An 18,757-nucleotide genomic window follows, 5' to 3' on the forward strand; every position below is an offset into this window, starting at 1 on the left:
GAGACTGTAGAAACAGTAGAGTCTGAGACTGTAAAAACAGTAGAGTCTGAGACTGTAGAAACAGTAGTCTGAGACTGTAGAAACAGTAGAGTCTGAGACTGTAGAAACAGTAGAGTCTGAGACTGTAGAAACAGTTTAGCGTGAGACTGTAGAAAGAGTAGAAACATAGTTCTTGAAATGTTCCAGATTGACTGACCTTCATGTCTTAAAGTAATGATGGACTGTCGTTTCTCTTTGCTTATTTGAGCTGTTCTTGCCATAATGTGGACTTGGGTCTTTTACCAAATAGGGCTATCTTCTTTATACCACCCCTACGTTGTCACAACACAACTGATTGGCTCAAACGCATTAAGAAGGAAAGATATTCCACAAATTAACAAGGCACACCTGTTAATTGAAATGCTTTCCAGGTGACTACCTCATGAAGCTGGTTGAGAGAATGTCAAGAGTGTGCAAAACTGTCATCAAGTCAAAGGGTGGCTACTTTGAAGAATCTCAAATATAAAATATATTATGATTTGTTTAACACTTTTTTTGGTTACTACATGATTCCATATCTGTTATTTCATAGTTTTGATGTCTTCACTATTATTCTACAGTGTAGAAAATAGTAAAAAATACAGAAAAACCCTGGAATGAGTGGGTGTCCAAACCTTCGACGGGTACTAGATTTGATCAGGTTACTTTTCAAAACGATAGAAAAGCAGGTAGACTTTGCGTTGAGGGCAGGCAGATACCAGATATGTGATCGCATGATCAGTTGAAGGCATTCAGTTGTACAACTGACTAGGTATCCCCCTTTCCCTTAATTGTAAATAACTGCATCGACTGTACTGAAAACAAAAGCAACAATGCACTATTAGAGAGTAGTAAGTCTTTGTCCTGTATATCTGAATGGGTCTGACTGATCGTGAACAGTACAGCGTGGCTGCCTGTACTAGCTGTTGTACCATGACCAGATAGGTCCTGTCCCTGGTCAGATAATGGTTTCATATGCACTTATGTCAGGTCATGCCATCAGAAATGAAAGCATAAGAGTAGAATAGTGCATTAGTCTTCTAGAACAGTCCTTTACTGTATGCAGTAAAACATCCAATCATTGGGTATGGTTTTCTTTTATAGTGCCTTAAGCTGAAAGATATTTTATACTTACACTAAGTACATATGTTCACATATTTGTGCATGTCATAGGATCTGCAATGTATGCATTTATATTACTTTATGTCATTGTATGAAATCATCTTTTCCATGTATAAAATGTTAAGTTAAATTAAATGTCAAGGTATTTAAACGGATTACAGATATTGTAACTTTATTGAAGACAGATACTGTGATTATGGCACATCAGCCACGTTTATACCTGGTTCTAATTTGCGTCCTTTTGTCCTTATCTTGTCCACATTCTGATTGTGCCCACATTTTTAGATGAATAAAAGACGCATTGCGAACAGATTTTGATCAGATGTTATAAGTGTAAACAGGCAAGATCAGGACAAGATCCGGATAAAGGACACGTTAGCTAGCAGCAGGTATAAACGGGGCTAGAGAAGGTGACCACTGTATAGTAACTGCATGTATAGGCTATGATATTCATTTTATTAACAAGTTAAGATGAACAATATTTATCTCATTTGCTATTGTTGATAAAAGACAAATAACCTGAACTGGTTTCCCTCAGTCCCTCAAAAGCCCACCAATAGTTCTGCAACCCTCAAACCAAAGAAAAGGTTTACCTAAGAAAATGACATGAACAGATCAGGTTCAGAATAAAGATGAAAAACAAACATTCACTGACAACACCTCACTCTTATAAAGATGTGGAATAACTGAATAGTTACACATTATGATTCCATTGTCTATTCTCACTTCTGTCATATCTCTCTCCACAACTCAATAACAGAGAAAGGCAATCTGTTCATCTAGAACAGGGGTTCTCAAATACTATTCGAGCAGGTCCTGTCACACAAATGTCCTAGTTGGCAACGGTCTGGATTGATAGTCATTTATCGACGTAGCAAACCCCCACCTCACAAACCATGCAACCTCAAACTGTTAAAAAAATATATTGTTGGCAGAGAGTTAGCAGCTCTTAAAGTACATTTCATGCAATTCTACACATAATGTCACAGAGCAAAGGGAAAAGGTTGCCTTTTTAAAGCTAATTTATGCAATTCTACACATATGCCACAAAGCAAAGGGAAAATGTTGCCTTTTTAAAGCTAATTTATGCAATTCTACACATATGCCACAAAGCAAAGGGAAAAGGTTGCCTTTTTAAAGCTAATTTATGCAATTCTACACATATGCCACAAAGCAAAGGGAAAAGGTTGCCCTTTTAAAGCTAATTTATGCAATTCTACACATAATGCCACAAAGCAAAGGGAAAAGGTTGCCTTTTTAAAGCTAATTTATGCAATTCTACACATATGCCACAAAGCAAAGGGAAAAGGTTGCCTTTTTAAAGCTAATTTATGCAATTCTACACATATGCCACAAAGCAAAGGGAAAAGGTTGCCTTTTTAAAGCTAATTTATGCAATTCTACACATATGCCACAAAGCAAAGGGAAAAGGTTGCCTTTTTAAAGCTAATTTATGCAATTCTACACATATGCCACAAAGCAAAGGGAAAAGGTTGCCTTTTTAAAGCTAATTTATGCAATTCTACACATAATGCCACAAAGCAAAGGGAAAAGGTTGCCTTTTTAAAGCTCATTTAACATTTTCCACATCTTATTTGTGTTCATATGATACCAGGAGTCGACCCCCGACCAAATTCCTAATTGGTATTTTTTTGGAACCACAGTCCGTATTGTCGGTCATGTGCGTCAGAAGACAAAGGTAAATTGCAGTTGGTCCAGAACAAAGCAGCCCGTATCGGACTTAGATGTAAACGGAGGGAAAGTGTCAGTAACATGTATGTCAGTCTCTCCTGGCTAAAAGTTCAGGAGAAATTGACTGCATCACTATTGGTCTTTGTGCGAGGTGTTGATGGTACCAAACTGTCTGTTCAAGCAGTTCACACACAGTCCAGACACCCATCGGTACAACACAAGACATGCAACCAGAGGTCTCTTCACAGTCCAGACACCCATCGGTACAACACAAGACATGCAACCAGAGGTCTCTTCACAGTCCAGACACCCATCGGTACAACACAAGACATGCAACCAGAGGTCTCTTCACAGTCCCCAGGTCCAGAACAGGCTGGGAAACACAGTATTAAATAGAGCCATGACGACCATTTCAACCAAGTTATTAAAATGGGACATATTTCCTGTATTATAAAACTGGATGTATACTTTAACTAGCACATTTCAAAAAGCTATTTGACATGTGTGATCGAAATCCATCTCCTTCAGAATGTACAGATCCATAAAAAGTACATAGTAAATGGTACTATACAGAAACTTGATTCACAAGCCTTGCATTCCACCTCCAAGCCCGAGACAGATATAAAACAGCCTGATACTCCCTTCCCGCAGTACAACACAGTGCAGCCGGAAAGTATTCAGACCCCTTGACTTTTTCCGCATTTTGTTACGTTACAGCCTTATCCTAGGATTGCTTCCCCCCCTCATCAATCTACATACAATGCCCCATAATTGCAAAGTAAAAACAGGTTTTTTGAAAATTTAGCTAATTTGTATATATTACATTAATATAAAAAAGCTGAACTATAACATTTACATAAGTATTCAGATCATTTATTCAATTGTAGAAACACCTTTGGCAGCGATTACAGCCTGGAGTCTTCTTGGGTATGACACTACAAGCTTGGCACACCTGTATTTGGGGAAATTCTGCCATTCTTCTCTGCAGATCCTCTCAAGCTCTGTCAGGTTGGATGGGGAGCGTCGCTGCACAGATATTGTCATGTCTCCAGAGATGTTCGATCGGATTCAAGTCCGGGCTCTGGCTGGGCAACTCAAGGACATTCAGTGACTTGTCCCAAAGCCACTCCTGAGTTGTCTTGGCTGTGTGCTTAGGGTCGTTGTCCTGTTGGATGGTGAACCTTCACCCCAGCCTGAGGTCTTAAACACTCTGGAGCAGATTTTCATTAAGGATCTCCCTGTACTTTGCTTAGTTCATCTTTCCCTTGATCCTGACTAGTCCCTGCTGCTGAAAAACATCCCCACAGCATGCTGCTGCCACCACCATGCTTCACTGTAGGGATGGTGCCAGGTTTACTCCAGATGTGACGCTTGGCATTCAGGCCAAAGAGTTCAATCTTGGTTTCATCAGACCATAAAATCTTGTTTCTCATGGTCTGAGAGTCCTTTAGGTTATTTTTGGCAAACTCCTTGTGGGCTGTCATGCCTTTTACTGAGGAGTGGCATGTTTGACCACTACCATAAAGGCCTGATGGGTGGAGTACTGCAGAGACCTCCCATCTCCACAGAGGTCCTCTGGAGCTCTGTCAGAGAGACCATCGGGTTCTTGGTCACCTCCCTGACCAAGGCCCTTCACCCGATTGCTCAGTTTAGCTGGGCGGCCAGCTCTAAGAAAAGTCTTGGTGGTTCCAAACTTCTTAAATTTGAGAATGATGGAGACCACTGTGTTCTTGGGGACCTTCAATGCTGCAGAAATGTTTTGGTACCCTTCCCAAGATCTGTGCCTCAACACAATCCTGTCTCGGAGCTCTACGGACAATTCCTTTGACCTCACAGATTGATTTTTGCTCTGACATGCACTGTCAACTGTGGGACCTTATATAGACAGGTGTGTGCCTTTCCAATCAAGTTGTAGAAAAATCTCAAGGATGGTCAATGGAAACAGGATGCACCGGAGCTGAATTTTGAGTCTCATAGCAAAGGGTCTGAGTACTTATGTGAGGTATGTTTTTATTTGTGATAAATTTGCAAAAATATCTAAAAAAACAGTTTTTGCTTTGTCATTATGGGGTATTGTGTGTACATTGAGACATCATTTTTATTTCATCCATTTTAGAATAAAGCTAACAGAATGTGGACAAAGTCAAGGGGTCTGAATACTTTCCAAATACACTGATCTGTAGTCTTCACAGGAGGAGACTGATTGTGCCAGTCATGATTCAACAAGCATTCAGAATCAAGATTACACTCTGATGTGCAACACCAGTCACATTTCCTTGACATATCGCACAACTTCAAACATGGCAGGTCAATTTCTAACAATAATCACTGTGCAAAAATATCAAAGTCTATGGTACGTGTATGTACTCTGTCCTCCCCATAAAAACATCATCATCAATCCTGTCATGACTTGCTGGGCAGGTTTATATATCTTCTACACTGTAATACTGTCGACAGAACAAGGTTCAATAACATCTGTGATGTCAGGCCGCCACACCACATGAAGTGATAGATTTAACATTTCCTGTCAGGCCTGTCTGTCTCCGTTAAAGGGCAGGGAGGGACAGCACAGCTACATGCTCTGGGAAGTAAAAGTCAGGGTTTGACTCCAATAGTGGTTCAGATCAACTCTCTGGATCAGAGATTGTATTTACGTCCAATAACATCCACTTTTCTCTCTGCAAAATATTTCTGTGCAGGTCATGCCTCCCTCCCCCACATCCCCCCCTCCCCCCATAAAAAAAACAGGTATTGCTACATCAGAAAGTTTCTCAACTGGTCCCTGAAACAGAATAAAACAAATATATGTTTTTCACAACACATGTCAACAAACCACCTGTTGGTCACTATCCACAGTCCCAGCTGGTGCAAAACCTTTGAATCATCAACATGTACAGTCCCCTCTCCACCTCCTATCAGCAGCCACAGCCCCAGCCTTCTCCGCCCATGTCTTTGCTGTTGAGTTTGAAGCTTTCCGTCACATTCTCATTGAACATGGGTCCCCCGTGGCGCAGGATGAGCTCGGCGGCCATCTTGTTAAAGGCCTCATCCACGTTGGAGGCGTCTTTAGCCGATGTCTCAATGGCCGTCAGGAACTCCAGCTGGTGGGCCATGGTCTGGGCATCTTCTAACGACACCTCACGCTGATCCACCAGGTCAGACTTATTCCCTGAGGATAGAGAGGAGAGAGAGAGAAGATAGGAAGACCGAGAAGAGGGAGGACAGGTGAGGGGGGAAGGGAGAGGACAGGTGGAATGATGTGAGGGGGAGAGGACAGGTGGGATGATGTGAGGGTGGAAGAGGGGAGAGGACAGGTGGGATAAGGTGAGGGTGGAAGAGGGGAGAGGACAGGTGAGGGGGGAAGAAGGGAGGAGGAGAGGGGAGAAGAGGGGAGGTGGAAGAGGGGAGAGGACAGGTAAAGAGGGGAGGTGGAAGAGAGGTTAGGAGAGATGAGGAAGAGGAGCAGAGATGAGGAAGAGGAGGAGGGGGTAAGGTAAAGAGGAGGAGGGGGTGAGGTAAAGAGGAGGAGGGGGTGAGGTAAAGAGGAGGAGGGGGTGAGGTAAAGAGGAGGAGGGGGGGAGGTAAAGAGGAGGAGGGGGTGAGGTAAAGAGGAGGAGGGGGTGAGGTAAAGAGGAGGAGGGGTGAGGTAAAGAGGAGGAGGGGGGAGGTAAAGAGGAGGAGGGGTGAGGTAAAGAGGAGGAGGGGGGAGGTAAAGAGGAGGAGGGGGGGAGGTAAAGAGGAGGAGGGGGTGAGGTAAAGAGGAGGAGGGGGTGAGGTAAAGAGGAGGAGGGGGTGAGGTGAAGAGGAGGAGAGGGTGAGGTAAAGAGGAGGAGGGGGTGAGGTAAAGAGGAGGAGGGGGTGAGGTAAAGAGGAGGAGAGGGTGAGGTAAAGAGGAGGAGGGGGTGAGGTAAAGAGGAGGAGGGGGTGAGGTAAAGAGGAGGAGGGGGTGAGGTGAAGAGGAGGAGGGTGAGGTGAAGAGGAGGAGGGGTGAGGTAAAGAGGAGGAGGGGGTGAGGTAAAGAGGAGGAGAGGGGGAGGTAAAGAGGAGGAGGGGGTGAGGTGAAGAGGAGGAGGGGGTGAGGTGAAGAGGAGGAGGGGTGAGGTAAAGAGGAGGGGGGTGAGGTAAAGAGGAGGGGGTGAGGTAAAGAGGAGGAGGGGGTGAGGTAAAGAGGAGGGGGTGAGGTAAAGAGGAGGAGGGGGTGAGGTAAAGAGGAGGAGGGGTGAGGTAAAGAGGAGGAGGGTGAGGTAAAGAGGAGGAGGGGTGAGGTAAAGAGGAGGAGGGGGTGAGGTAAAGAGGAGGAGAGGGTGAGGTAAAGAGGAGGAGGGGTGAGGTAAAGAGGAGGAGGGGGTGAGGTGAAGAGGAGGAGGGGGTGAGGTGAAGAGGAGGAGGGGGTGAGGTGAAGAGGAGGAGGGGGTGAGGTAAAGAGGAGGAGGGGGTGAGGTAAAGAGGAGGAGGGGGTGAGGTAAAGAGGAGGAGGGGGTGAGGTGAAGAGGTGAGGAAGAGGTCAGAAATAGAGGTGAGGAAGAGAGGAGAGGACAGGTGAGTGAGGAGAGATGGGAGAGGACAGGTGGGAGAAGAGAGGACAGGTATGGATAGGGGAGAAGTGAGGAGAGGTGAAGGGGACAGGAGAGGGAAGAGGAGGAGAGGTGAAGGGGACAGGTAAGGGGAAAGGAGGAGAGGTGAGGGAAGATGAGGAGACGTGAGGAGGAGAGTTGAGGAAAAGGAGGAGGAGAGGTAAAGATGAGAGGACAGGAGGAGAGAGAGGTGAGAGTTGAGGTGGGGGCACAATGGGCTATTTGGTATTTCTTCTATTTTATTAGGATCCCCATTAGCTGTTGCAGAGTCAATCAGTCCATAGGGGCCAGTCAGTCCATATGGGTCACTATGTCAGTTAGTCCAAAAGGGCCAGTCAGTCAGACAGCCAGTCAGCCCATAGAGGCCATTCACTCAGTCAACTTGTCAGTCCATAGGGACCACTATGTCAGTTAGTCCATAGGGGCCAGTCCGTACATAGGCGCCAGTCAGTCAGTCCATACATAGGGACCAGTCAGCCAGTCCATAGGGACCAGTCAGCCAGTACATACATAGGGACCAGTCAGCCAGTCAGTCAGTCCATAGGGATCAGTCAGCCAGTCAGTCAGTCCATAGTGACCAGTCAGCCAGTCCATAGGGACCAGTCAGCCAGTCAGTCAGTCCATAGGGACCAGTCAGCCAGTACATACATACATAGGGACCAGTCAGCCAGTACATACATACATAGGGACCAGTCAGCCAGTACATACATACATAGGGACCAGTCAGCCAGTACATACATACATACAGGGACCAGTCAGCCAGTACATACATATGGACCAGTCAGCCAGTCAGTCAGTCAGTCCATAGGGACCAGTCAGCCAGTCCATAGGGACCAGTCAGTCAGTCCATAGGGACCAGTCAGCCAGTACATACATAGGGACCAGTCAGCAAGTACATACATACGGACCAGTCAGCAAGTACATACATAGGGACCAGTCAGTCAGTCCATAGGGACCAGTCAGCCAGTCCATAGGGACCAGTCAGCCAGTACATAGGGACCAGTCAGTCAGTCCATAGGGACCAGTCAGCCAGTACATACATAGGGACCAGTCAGCGAGTCCATAGGGACCAGTCAGTCAGTCAGTCCATAGGGACCAGTCAGCCAGTACATACATAGGGACCAGTCAGTCAGTCAGTCAGTCCATAGGGACCAGTCAGTCAGTCCATAGGGACCAGTCAGTCAGTCCATAGGGACCAGTCAGTCAGTCCACAGGGACCAGTCAGCCAGTACATACATAGGGACCAGTCAGCCAGTCAGTCAGTCCATAGGGACCAGTCAGTCAGTCCACAGGGACCAGTCAGCCAGTACATACATAGGGGCCAGTCAGCCAGTCAGTCCATAGGGGCCAGTCAGTCCATACACAGGGGCCAGTCAGCCAGTCAGTCCATAGGGGCCAGTCAGTCCATACATAGGGGCCAGTCAGCCAGTGAGTCAGTCAGTCCATGCATAGGGGCCAGTCAGCCAGTACATAGGGACAAGTCAGCTAGTCAGTCCATGCATAGGGGCCAGTCAGCCAGTCCACAGGGGCCAGTCAGCCAGCCAGTCCATAGGGGCCAGTCAGTCAGCCAGCCAGTCAGTCAATACATAGGGACCAGTCAGCCAGTCAGTCCATGCATAGGGGCCAGTCAGCCAGTACATAGGGACCAGTCAGCCAGTCCATAGGGGCCAGTCAGCCAGTCCATAGGGACCAGTCAGCCAGTACATACATACATAGGAACCAGTCAGCCAGTACGTACATACATACATACATAGGGACCAGTCAGCCAGTACATACATACATAGGGACCAGTCAGCCAGTACATACATGCATACATAGGGACCAGTCAGCCAGTCCATAGGGACCAGTCAGCCAGTACATACATACATAGGGACCAGTCAGCCAGTACGTACATACATACATAGGGACCAGTCAGCCAGTACATACATACATAGGGACCAGTCAGCCAGTACGTACATACATACATAGGGACCAGTCAGCCAGTACATACATACATAGGGACCAGTCAGCCAGTACATACATACATACATAGGGACCAGTCAGTCAGTCCATAGGGACCAGTCAGCCAGTACATACATAGGGACCAGTCAGCCAGTACATACATAGGGACCAGTCAGCCAGCCAGTCAGTCAGTCAGTCCATAGGGGCCAGTCAGGCAGTCAATTCATAGGGGCCAGTCAGCCAGCCAGTCCATAGGGGCCAGTCAGCCAGCCAGTCCATAGGGGCCAGTCAGCCAGCCAGTCCATAGGGGCCAGTCAGCCAGTCAGTCCATAGGGGCCAGTCAGTGCATACATAGGGGCCAGTCAGCCAGTCAGTCCATAGGGGGCAGTCAGTCCATACATAGGGGCCAGTCAGCCAGTGAGTCACTCAGTCCATGCATTGGGGCCAGTCAGCCAGTGCATAGGGGCCAGTCAGCCAGTCAGTCCATGCATAGGGGCCAGTCAGCCAGTACATAGGGACAAGTCAGCTAGTCAGTCCATGCATAGGGGCCAGTCAGCCAGTCCACAGGGGCCAGTCAGCCAGCCAGTCAGTCCATAGGGGCCAGTCAGTCAGCCAGTCAGTCAATACATAGGGACCAGTCAGCCAGTCAGTCCATGCATAGGGGCCAGTCAGCCAGTACATAGGGACCAGTCAGCCAGTCCATAGGGGCCAGTCAGCCAGTCAATTTATAGGGGTCAGTCAGCCAGTCCATAGGGGTCAGTCAGTCAGTCCATAGGGGCCAGTCAGTCAGTCAGTCCATAGGGGCCAGTCAGTTAGTCAGTCCATAGGGGCCAGTCAATCAGCCAGCCAGCCAGTCAGTCCATAGGGGCCAGTCAGTCCATAGGGGCCAGTCAGCCAGTCCATAGGGGCCAGTCGGCCAGTCCATAGGGGCCAGTCAGCCAGCCAGTCAGTCAGTCAGTCCATAGGGGCCAGTCAGGCAGTCAATTCATAGGGGCCAGTCAGCCAGCCAGTCCATAGGGGCCAGTCAGCCAGCCAGTCCATAGGGGCCAGTCAGCCAGCCAGTCCATAGGGGCCAGTCAGTACATAGGGACCAGTCAGCAGGTCATTCCATGCATAGGGGCCAGTCAGTCCATAGGGGCGGCAGGGTAGCCTAGTGGTTAGAGTGTTGGACTAGTAACCGGAAGGTTGCAAGTTCAAATCCCCGAGCTGACAAGGTACAAATCTGTCGTTCTGCCCCTGAACAGGCAGTTAACCCACTGTTCCTAGGCCGTCATTGTAAATAAGAATTTGTTCTTAACTGACTTGCCTAGTTAAATAAAGGTATAATTTTTTTTTTTAAAGGGGCCAGTCAGCCAGTCCATATGGGGCAGTCAGCCAGCCAGTCCATAGGGGCCAGTCAGCCAGCTAGTCAGTCAGTCCATAGGGGCCAGTCAGCCAGTCAGTCCATAGGGGCCAGTCAGTCCATAGTGGCCAGTCAGCCAGCCCATAGGGGCCAGTTAGCCAGCCAGTCCATAGGGGCCAGTCAGTCCATAGGGGCCAGTCAGCCACCAGCCAGTCCATAGGGGCCAGTCAGCCAGTCAGTCCATAGGGGCCAGTCAGCCAGCTAGTCAGTCAGTCCATAGGGGCCAGTCAGCCACCAGCCAGTCCATAGGGGCCAGTCAGCCAGTCAGTCCATAGGGGCCAGTCAGCCAGCTAGTCAGTCAGTCCATAGGGGCCAGTCAATACATAGGGTATTTGGGACTTTATTAGGATCCCCATTAGCGGTTGCAAAATCAGCAGCTACTCTTCCTGGTGTCCACACAAAACATAATACAGAACATTAATAGACAGCTCAAGGACAGAACTACACATGTAAAAAAGGCACACGTAGCCTACATATCAATACATACACACAAACTATCTAGGTCAAATAGAGGAGAGGTGTTGTGCCTTGAGATGTTGCTTTAACCCTAACTTGAACCCTTACCCTTATCCTTACCCTAACCCTTATGCTAACCCTAACCCTTATGCTAACCCTAACCCTTATGCTAACCTTAACCCTTATTCTAACCCTTATGCTAACCCTAACCCTTATGCTAACCCTAACCCTTATGCTAACCCTAACCCTTATGCTAACCCTTATTCTAACCCCAACCCTTATTCTAACCCTAACCATTATTCTAACCCTTATGCTAACCCTAACCCTTATGCTAACCCTAACCCTTATGCTAACCCTTATTCTAACCCCAACCCTTATTCTAACCCTAACCATTATTCTAACCCTTATGCTAACCCTAACCCTTATGCTAACCCTAACCCTTATGCTAACCCTAATTCTAACCCTAACCCTTATTCTAACCCTAACCCTTATGCTAACCCTAACCCTTATGCTAACCCTAACCCTTATGCTAACCCTAACGCTGACCCTAATCCTTATGCTAACCCTAACTGTAATCCCTAACTGTTACCTAACTGGAAATCAATCATTCAGCTATCCATCTATAGATGGACTATCCAGATAAAGTCTGACCCTAGTAACTAACAACTAACCGATGAGCAGGGGTACAATGTTTGACCCTCCGTATTTCTTGACGTCCTCCATCCACTTGGGCACAGCCATGAAGGTTCCTCTCTTAGTGATGTCATAGGCAATGACGGCTCCGTTGGTGCTGCGGTAATAACTCTGGGTGATCGTCCTGAAACGTTCCTGGCCCGCCGTGTCCCAGATCTGCAGCTGGACAACATATTCAACCCAGGGTTATCTCACAGAGTGAGCCCCAACCCAGGGTTATCTCACAGAGTTAGCCCTAACCCAGGGTAATCTCACAGAGTGAGCCCCAACCCAGGGTTATCTCACAGAGTGAGCCCCAACCCAGGGTTATCTCACAGAGTTAGCCCTAACCCAGGGTAATCTCACAGAGTGAGCCCCAACCCAGGGTTATCTCACAGAGTGAGCCCCAACCCAGGGTAATCTCACAGAGTGAGCCCCAACCCAGGGTAATCTCACAGAGTTAGCCCTAACCCAGGGTAATCTCACAGAGTTAGCCCTAACCCAGGGTTATCTCACAGAGTTAGCCCTAACCCAGGGTTATCTCACAGAGTTAGCCCTAACCCAGGGTTATCTCACAGAGTTAGCCCTAACCCAGGGTTATCTCACAGAGTTAGCCCTAACCCAGGGTTATCTCACAGAGTTAGCCCTAACCCAGGGTTATCTCACAGAGTTAGCCCTAACCCAGGGTTATCTCACAGAGTTAGCCCTAACCCAGGGTTCTCACAGAGTTAGCCCTAACCCAGGGTTCTCACAAACTTAGCCCTAACCGAGGGTTATCTCACAGTGAGTCCTAACCCAGGGTAATCTCTCAGAGTTAGCCCTAAACCAGGGTAATCTCACAGAGTGAGCCCTAACCCAGGGTTATCTCACAGAGTGAGCCCCAACCCAGGGTTATCTCACAGAGTGAGCCCTAACCCAGGGTTATCTCACAGAGTGAGCCCCAACCCAGGGTTATCTCACAGAGTGAGCCCCAACCCAGGGTAATCTCACAGAGTTAGCCCTAACCCAGGGTAATCTCACAGAGTTAGCCCTAACCCAGGGTAATCTCACAGAGTTAGCCCTAACCCAGGGTTATCTCACAGAGTTAGCCCTAACCCAGGGTTATCTCACAGAGTTAGCCCTAACCCAGGGTTATCTCACAGAGTTAGCCCTAACCCAGGGTTATCTCACAGAGTTAGCCCTAACCCAGGGTTATCTCACAGAGTTAGCCCTAACCCAGGGTTATCTCTCAGAGTTAGCCCTAACCCAGGGTTATCTCACAGAGTTAGCCCTAACCCAGGGTTATCTCACAGAGTTAGCCCTAACCCAGGGTTATCTCACAGAGTTAGCCCTAACCCAGGGTTATCTCACAGAGTTAGCCCTAACCCAGGGTTATCTCACAGAGTTAGCCCTAGCCCAGGGTTATCTCACAGAGTTAGCCCTAGCCCAGGGTTATCTCACAGAGTTAGCCCTAGCCCAGGGTTATCTCACAGAGTTAGCCCTAACCCAGGGTTATCTCACAGTGAGCCCTAACCCAGGGTAATCTCAGAGCTAGTTAACTACACATATTATCATTGGCAGTGGGCTTCCCCAGTGATTTCCCCCACACACTGCAAGCCAGGGGAAAACAAATACATATTACAACAAATCAAATCAAATCAACCTGTGTGTTGTGATAATTGCGTTGTTTGCTCTATAACCTGTTAGTTCATATGTCTTGACACTGTGATATATTGGCCTAAGGATGAGACAAGACACAGTGGCAGAATAAATTCAACCACACCTTTGTTTCATCACCAAACCAGAGAGCAACATCTGTCTAGTGAAGCCCACAAAGCATATTGCATGTAAAACAGTTACATGACCTACAGCAAGGTCAATCAAGTTAATGTTTCAGACATTTGAGACCACTAAACAGCTACTAATTTAGAAACCAGGAGAGTGAGGCTACCGCAACTCACAAAGAACCCAGGAGAGTCAGGCTACCTACCGCAAGTCACAAAGAACCCAGGAGAGTCAGGTTACCGCAAGTCACAAAGAACCCAGGAGAGTCAGGCTACCGCAAGTCACAAAGAACCCAGGAGAGTCAGGTTACCGCAAGTCACAAAGAACCCAGGAGAGTCAGGTTACCGCAAGTCACAAAGAACCCAGGAGTCATGCTACCGCAAGTCACAAAGAACCCAGGAGAGTCAGGTTACCGCAAGTCACAAAGAACCCAGGAGTCATGCTACCGCAAGTCACAAAGAACCCAGGAGAGTCAGGTTACCGCAAGTCACAAAGAACCCAGGAGAGTCAGGTTACCGCAAGTCAAAGAACCCAGGAGAGTCAGGCTACCGCAAGTCACAAAGAACCCAGGAGAGTCAGGTTACCGCAAGTCACAAAGAACCCAGGAGTCATGCTACCGCAAGTCACAAAGAACCCAGGAGAGTCAGGTTACCGCAAGTCACAAAGAACCCAGGAGTCATGCTACCGCAAGTCAAAGAACCCAGGAGAGTCAGGTTACCGCAAGTCACAAAGAACCCAGGAGTCATGCTACCGCAAGTCAAAGAACCCAGCAGCTGCTTCCACTATTCCAGTACCATTTCAACATCATCAAATTACCTATGCTTAGTCTAATACAGTGACAACTAAAAGATACCAAAAACAATATAGTTCAATCAAAGTAAGCTAAATATGATGAGGCTCTCCATGGTTTTAATTTCTGTGTGTGTGTGTGTGTTCGTGCAAGTAGAAAAAACATGTTGACTCACCCTACTTATTGAGAAACGCCGATGCCATCCTCTCATGTTGACTGTCATACAGTAGAAGCTTTTAGTTTTTGTCCTAGCCTACCTGGCTAAAATGCAGTGGTGGAAAAAGTACCCAATTGTCATACTTGAGTAAAAGTATAGATACCTTAATAGAAAGTTACTCAAGTAAAAGTGAAAGTCACCCAGTAAAATACTACTTGAGTAAAAGTCTAAAAGTATGAGCATTAATATGGAGTTGGTCCCCCCTTTGCTGCTATAACAGCCTCCACTCTTCTGGGAAGGCTTTCCACTAGATGTTGGAACATTGCTGCGGGGACTTGCTTCCATTCAGCCCCAAGAGCATTAGTGAGGTCGGGCACTGATGTTGGGTGATTAGGCCTGGCTCACAGTTGGCGTTCCAATTCATCCCAAAGCTGTTCAAATGGGGTTGAGGTCAGGTCTCCGTGTAGGCTAGTCAAGTTCTTCCACATGGATCTTGACAAACCATTTCTGTGTGGACCTCGCTTTGTGCATGGGGCCTTCCCCAAACGGTTAGCACAAAGCTGGAAGCACAGAATAGCCTAGAATGTCATTGTGTGCTGTAGCGTTAAGCTTTCCCTTCACTGGAACTAAGGGGCCTGAACAATGAAAAACAGCCGCAGACCATTATTCCTCCTCCACCAAACTTTACAGTTGGCGCTATGCATTGAGGCAGGTAGCGTTCTCCTGGCATCCTCCAAATCCAGACTCGTCCGTTGGACTGCCAGATGGTAAAGCATGATTCATCACTCCTGAGAACACATTTCCATTTTTTTAAAAATATGTTTTATTTCACCTTTATTTAACCAGGTAGGCCAGTTGAGAACACCTTTATTTAACCAGGTAGGCTAGTTGAGAACACCTTGATTTAACCAGGTAGGCCAGTTGAGAACACCTTTATTTAACCAGGTAGGCTAGTTGAGAACACCTTTATTTAACCAGGTAGGCTAGTTGAGAACACCTTTATTTAACCAGGTAGGCTAGTTGAGAACACCTTTATTTAACCAGGTAGGCCAGTTGAGAACACCTTGATTTAACCAGGTAGGCCAATTGAGAACACCTTTATTTAACCAGGTAGGCCAGTTGAGAACACCTTTATTTAACCAGGTAGGCCAGTTGAGAACACCTTTATTTAACCAGGTAGGCCAATTGAGAACACCTTTATTTAACCAGGTAGGCCAGTTGAGAACACCTTTATTTAACCAGGTAGGCTAGTTGAGAACACCTTTATTTAACCAGGTAGGCTAGTTGAGAACACCTTGATTTAACCAGGTAGGCTAGTTGAGAACACCTTTATTTAACCAGGTAGGCTAGTTGAGAACACCTTTATTTAACCAGGTAGGCTAGTTGAGAACACCTTTATTTAACCAGGTAGGCCAGTTGAGAACACCTTTATTTAACCAGGTAGGCCAGTTGAGAACACCTTGATTTAACCAGGTAGGCCAATTGAGAACACCTTTATTTAACCAGGTAGGCCAGTTGAGAACACCTTTATTTAACCAGGTAGGCCAGTTGAGAACACCTTTATTTAACCAGGTAGGCCAATTGAGAACACCTTTATTTAACCAGGTAGGCTAGTTGAGAACACCTTTATTTAACCAGGTAGGCTAGTTGAGAACACCTTTATTTCACCAGGTAGGCCAGTTGAGAACACCTTGATTTAACCAGGTAGGCCAGTTGAGAACACCTTGATTTAACCAGGTAGGCCAGTTGAGAACACCTTGATTTAACCAGGTAGGCCAGTTGAGAACACCTTGATTTAACCAGGTAGGCCAGTTGAGAACACCTTGATTTAACCAGGTAGGCCAGTTGAGAACACCTTGATTTAACCAGGTAGGCCAGTTGAGAACAAGTTCTCATTCACAACAGAGACCTTGCCAAGAATAAAGCAAAGCAATGCGACACAAACACAGAGTTACACATGGGATAAACAAACGCCAAGTCAATAACACAATAGAAAAATCTATATACAGTGTGTGCAAATGAAGCACGGTTAGGGAGGTAAGGCAATAAATAGGCCATAGTGGCAAAATAATTACAATTTAGCAATTAAACACTGGAATAGATGTGCAGAAGATGATGTGCAAGTAGAGATACAGTTGTGCAATTGCTCCTGAGTCCAATGGCAGCGAGCTTTACACCACTCCAGCCGACGCTTGGCTGCTCAGCCATGGAAACCCATTTCATGAAGCTCCCGACAAACAGTTATTGTGCTGACGTTGCTTCCAGAGGCAGTTTAGACCTCGGTAGTGAGTGTTGCAACCGAGGACAGACAATTTTTTACACGTTTCAGCAGTCTTGTTCTGAGTTTGTGTGGCCTACCACTTCGCTGGCTGAGCCGTTGTTGCTCCTAGATGTTTCCACTTCTCAATAACAGCACTTACAGCAGAGAAGACATTTGACAAACTGACTTGTTGGAAAGGTGGCATCCTATGGCGGTGCCACGTTGAAAGTCACTGAACTCTTCAGTACGGGACATGCTACTGCCAATGTTTGTCTATGTTGATTGCATGACTGTGTGCTCGATTTTATACACCTGTCAGCAACAGGTGTGGCTGAAAAAGCAGAATCCACTCATTTGAAGGGGTGTCCACATACTGCTGTATATACAGCGTAGAGACCCTGAGGGATGACTGCTCTGATATATGGCGGCAGAGCTGGACCCTATTGCAAATGCTCGCTGGCTTCCCTTGGATTCAATGCTATGGGTGTCAATAATGTCATACAGCATCACTACACACAGAGCTGGTTCGCTTTCTCGGGTGGTTTCTCTGGTGAGAGTGTCCATTCAGCCTCTTGCGAATTGAAGGAAAATTATGAAACACAGAGTAACGAAATAAAATATTTGATGTATTTATTTCAGTGGGGGATCAATTTTGGGGGGAAGCCTGGCTTCCCTTCGCATCCATGAATACGCGCCACTGTCTATTGTTGACTTTGGTTAACAGTTACATAGGCTAGGCTATGGGAATTGATCAATTCACATCAGGTTACTTTAGCTACTAACCTTCACTCTCTTCCCTTGAATATCCATTGTCTTCATGGTAAAGTCCACTCCGATGGTATTTCCTTGTCTTTCCATGAAATTGCCGGACTTGAACCGTTGAACCACACAAGTTTTGCCAACACCTACATCGCCCACTAAAACTATTTTAAAAACAAAGTCATAGCTGTCATCCGTCTCCAGTAACGTTAATGACATTGTCGATGCGACTGGTGGCTGTTTCTTAGATAACTACAAAGTTATCGTCGACGTTACATGAGTGTTTTATAACAACGCTAGAATATTATCTGTCTACAATGCAAAACTGACGTGGAGAAAAGTCGGCACCGAAGGAATTGCCAACGCGGAAGGCAAAAGTACAGTTTTAGGTATCCTTCAACCGCGCCTGAATGTTTCGACACGGACTAGAATATAAACGCTATTCTCATAGGAGTCCATAGAAAACAAAGTGGAGGACCGTCACTAGGGTCCTAATAACAGCTGTTATTTCAGATTTATTTGCTACGCATTCAAACCATTTACAATTGTAAAATGCAATCCATGCAAATGGTACAAGGGTCAGATAATATTATAAAACAATCTAGAATAAGGCAAATCTGGGTGTTTTAAAATAATATAAAATATAAAAGTAATTTGACATGTTTGGAGTTTAATTTAAAAATAATTTGAATTATGAAATCCCTAATCCAACACAATCATTATCGTGGCATGTATTTTATGTTATTGGACATGTGATGTTGGTAACATTAGGCCTATAGATGACAATTTAATTTAGAGAACTTTTCAATTATAACATTGTGAGGCTTCTCCCACTGCTGACTTTGCAATGACAGCTGGGGTGTATTCATTCTGCCAATTTTGTTTCAAAGCATTTCTTAAACAGAAGCAAACATGGACGAAATGGGGAGGGACTAACCTGAATTTGCCAAACACTTCTGGGGTGTATTCATTAGTCAGATTCCGTTGCAAAATGTTTATTAGTCTGTTGCGAAACCGTTTATTGTTGACGTTTACTATCTAGGAACCAAATTGAAGGAAACAGGATCTAACAAGGAAGGACCTACATGAATTTGTCCAATAGAAAGTCTTGTTTTCGTTTGAAATAACAGTTTCCATTGCAACACATTTT

General features: G+C 46.3%; 1 protein-coding gene across 1 annotated transcript; it reads right to left on the minus strand.

The window, feature by feature from the left end:
• Positions 1 to 1,295: 1,295 nt before the first annotated feature.
• On the minus strand, positions 1,296 to 18,065 carry rab43 (RAB43, member RAS oncogene family). Its single transcript, XM_052501293.1, has 3 exons — positions 17,632 to 18,065; positions 11,877 to 12,060; positions 1,296 to 6,001 (listed from the first exon to the last, which is right to left on the minus strand). The coding sequence occupies exons 1-3, from the start codon at positions 17,824 to 17,826 to the stop codon at positions 5,748 to 5,750; spliced, it is 633 nt and encodes a 210-aa protein (XP_052357253.1). The 5' UTR covers positions 17,827 to 18,065; the 3' UTR covers positions 1,296 to 5,747.
• Positions 18,066 to 18,757: the final 692 nt, after the last annotated feature.

Source organism: Oncorhynchus keta, unplaced genomic scaffold (assembly GCF_023373465.1).
Source record: "Oncorhynchus keta strain PuntledgeMale-10-30-2019 unplaced genomic scaffold, Oket_V2 Un_contig_1319_pilon_pilon, whole genome shotgun sequence".
Taxonomy (NCBI): domain Eukaryota; kingdom Metazoa; phylum Chordata; class Actinopteri; order Salmoniformes; family Salmonidae; genus Oncorhynchus; species Oncorhynchus keta.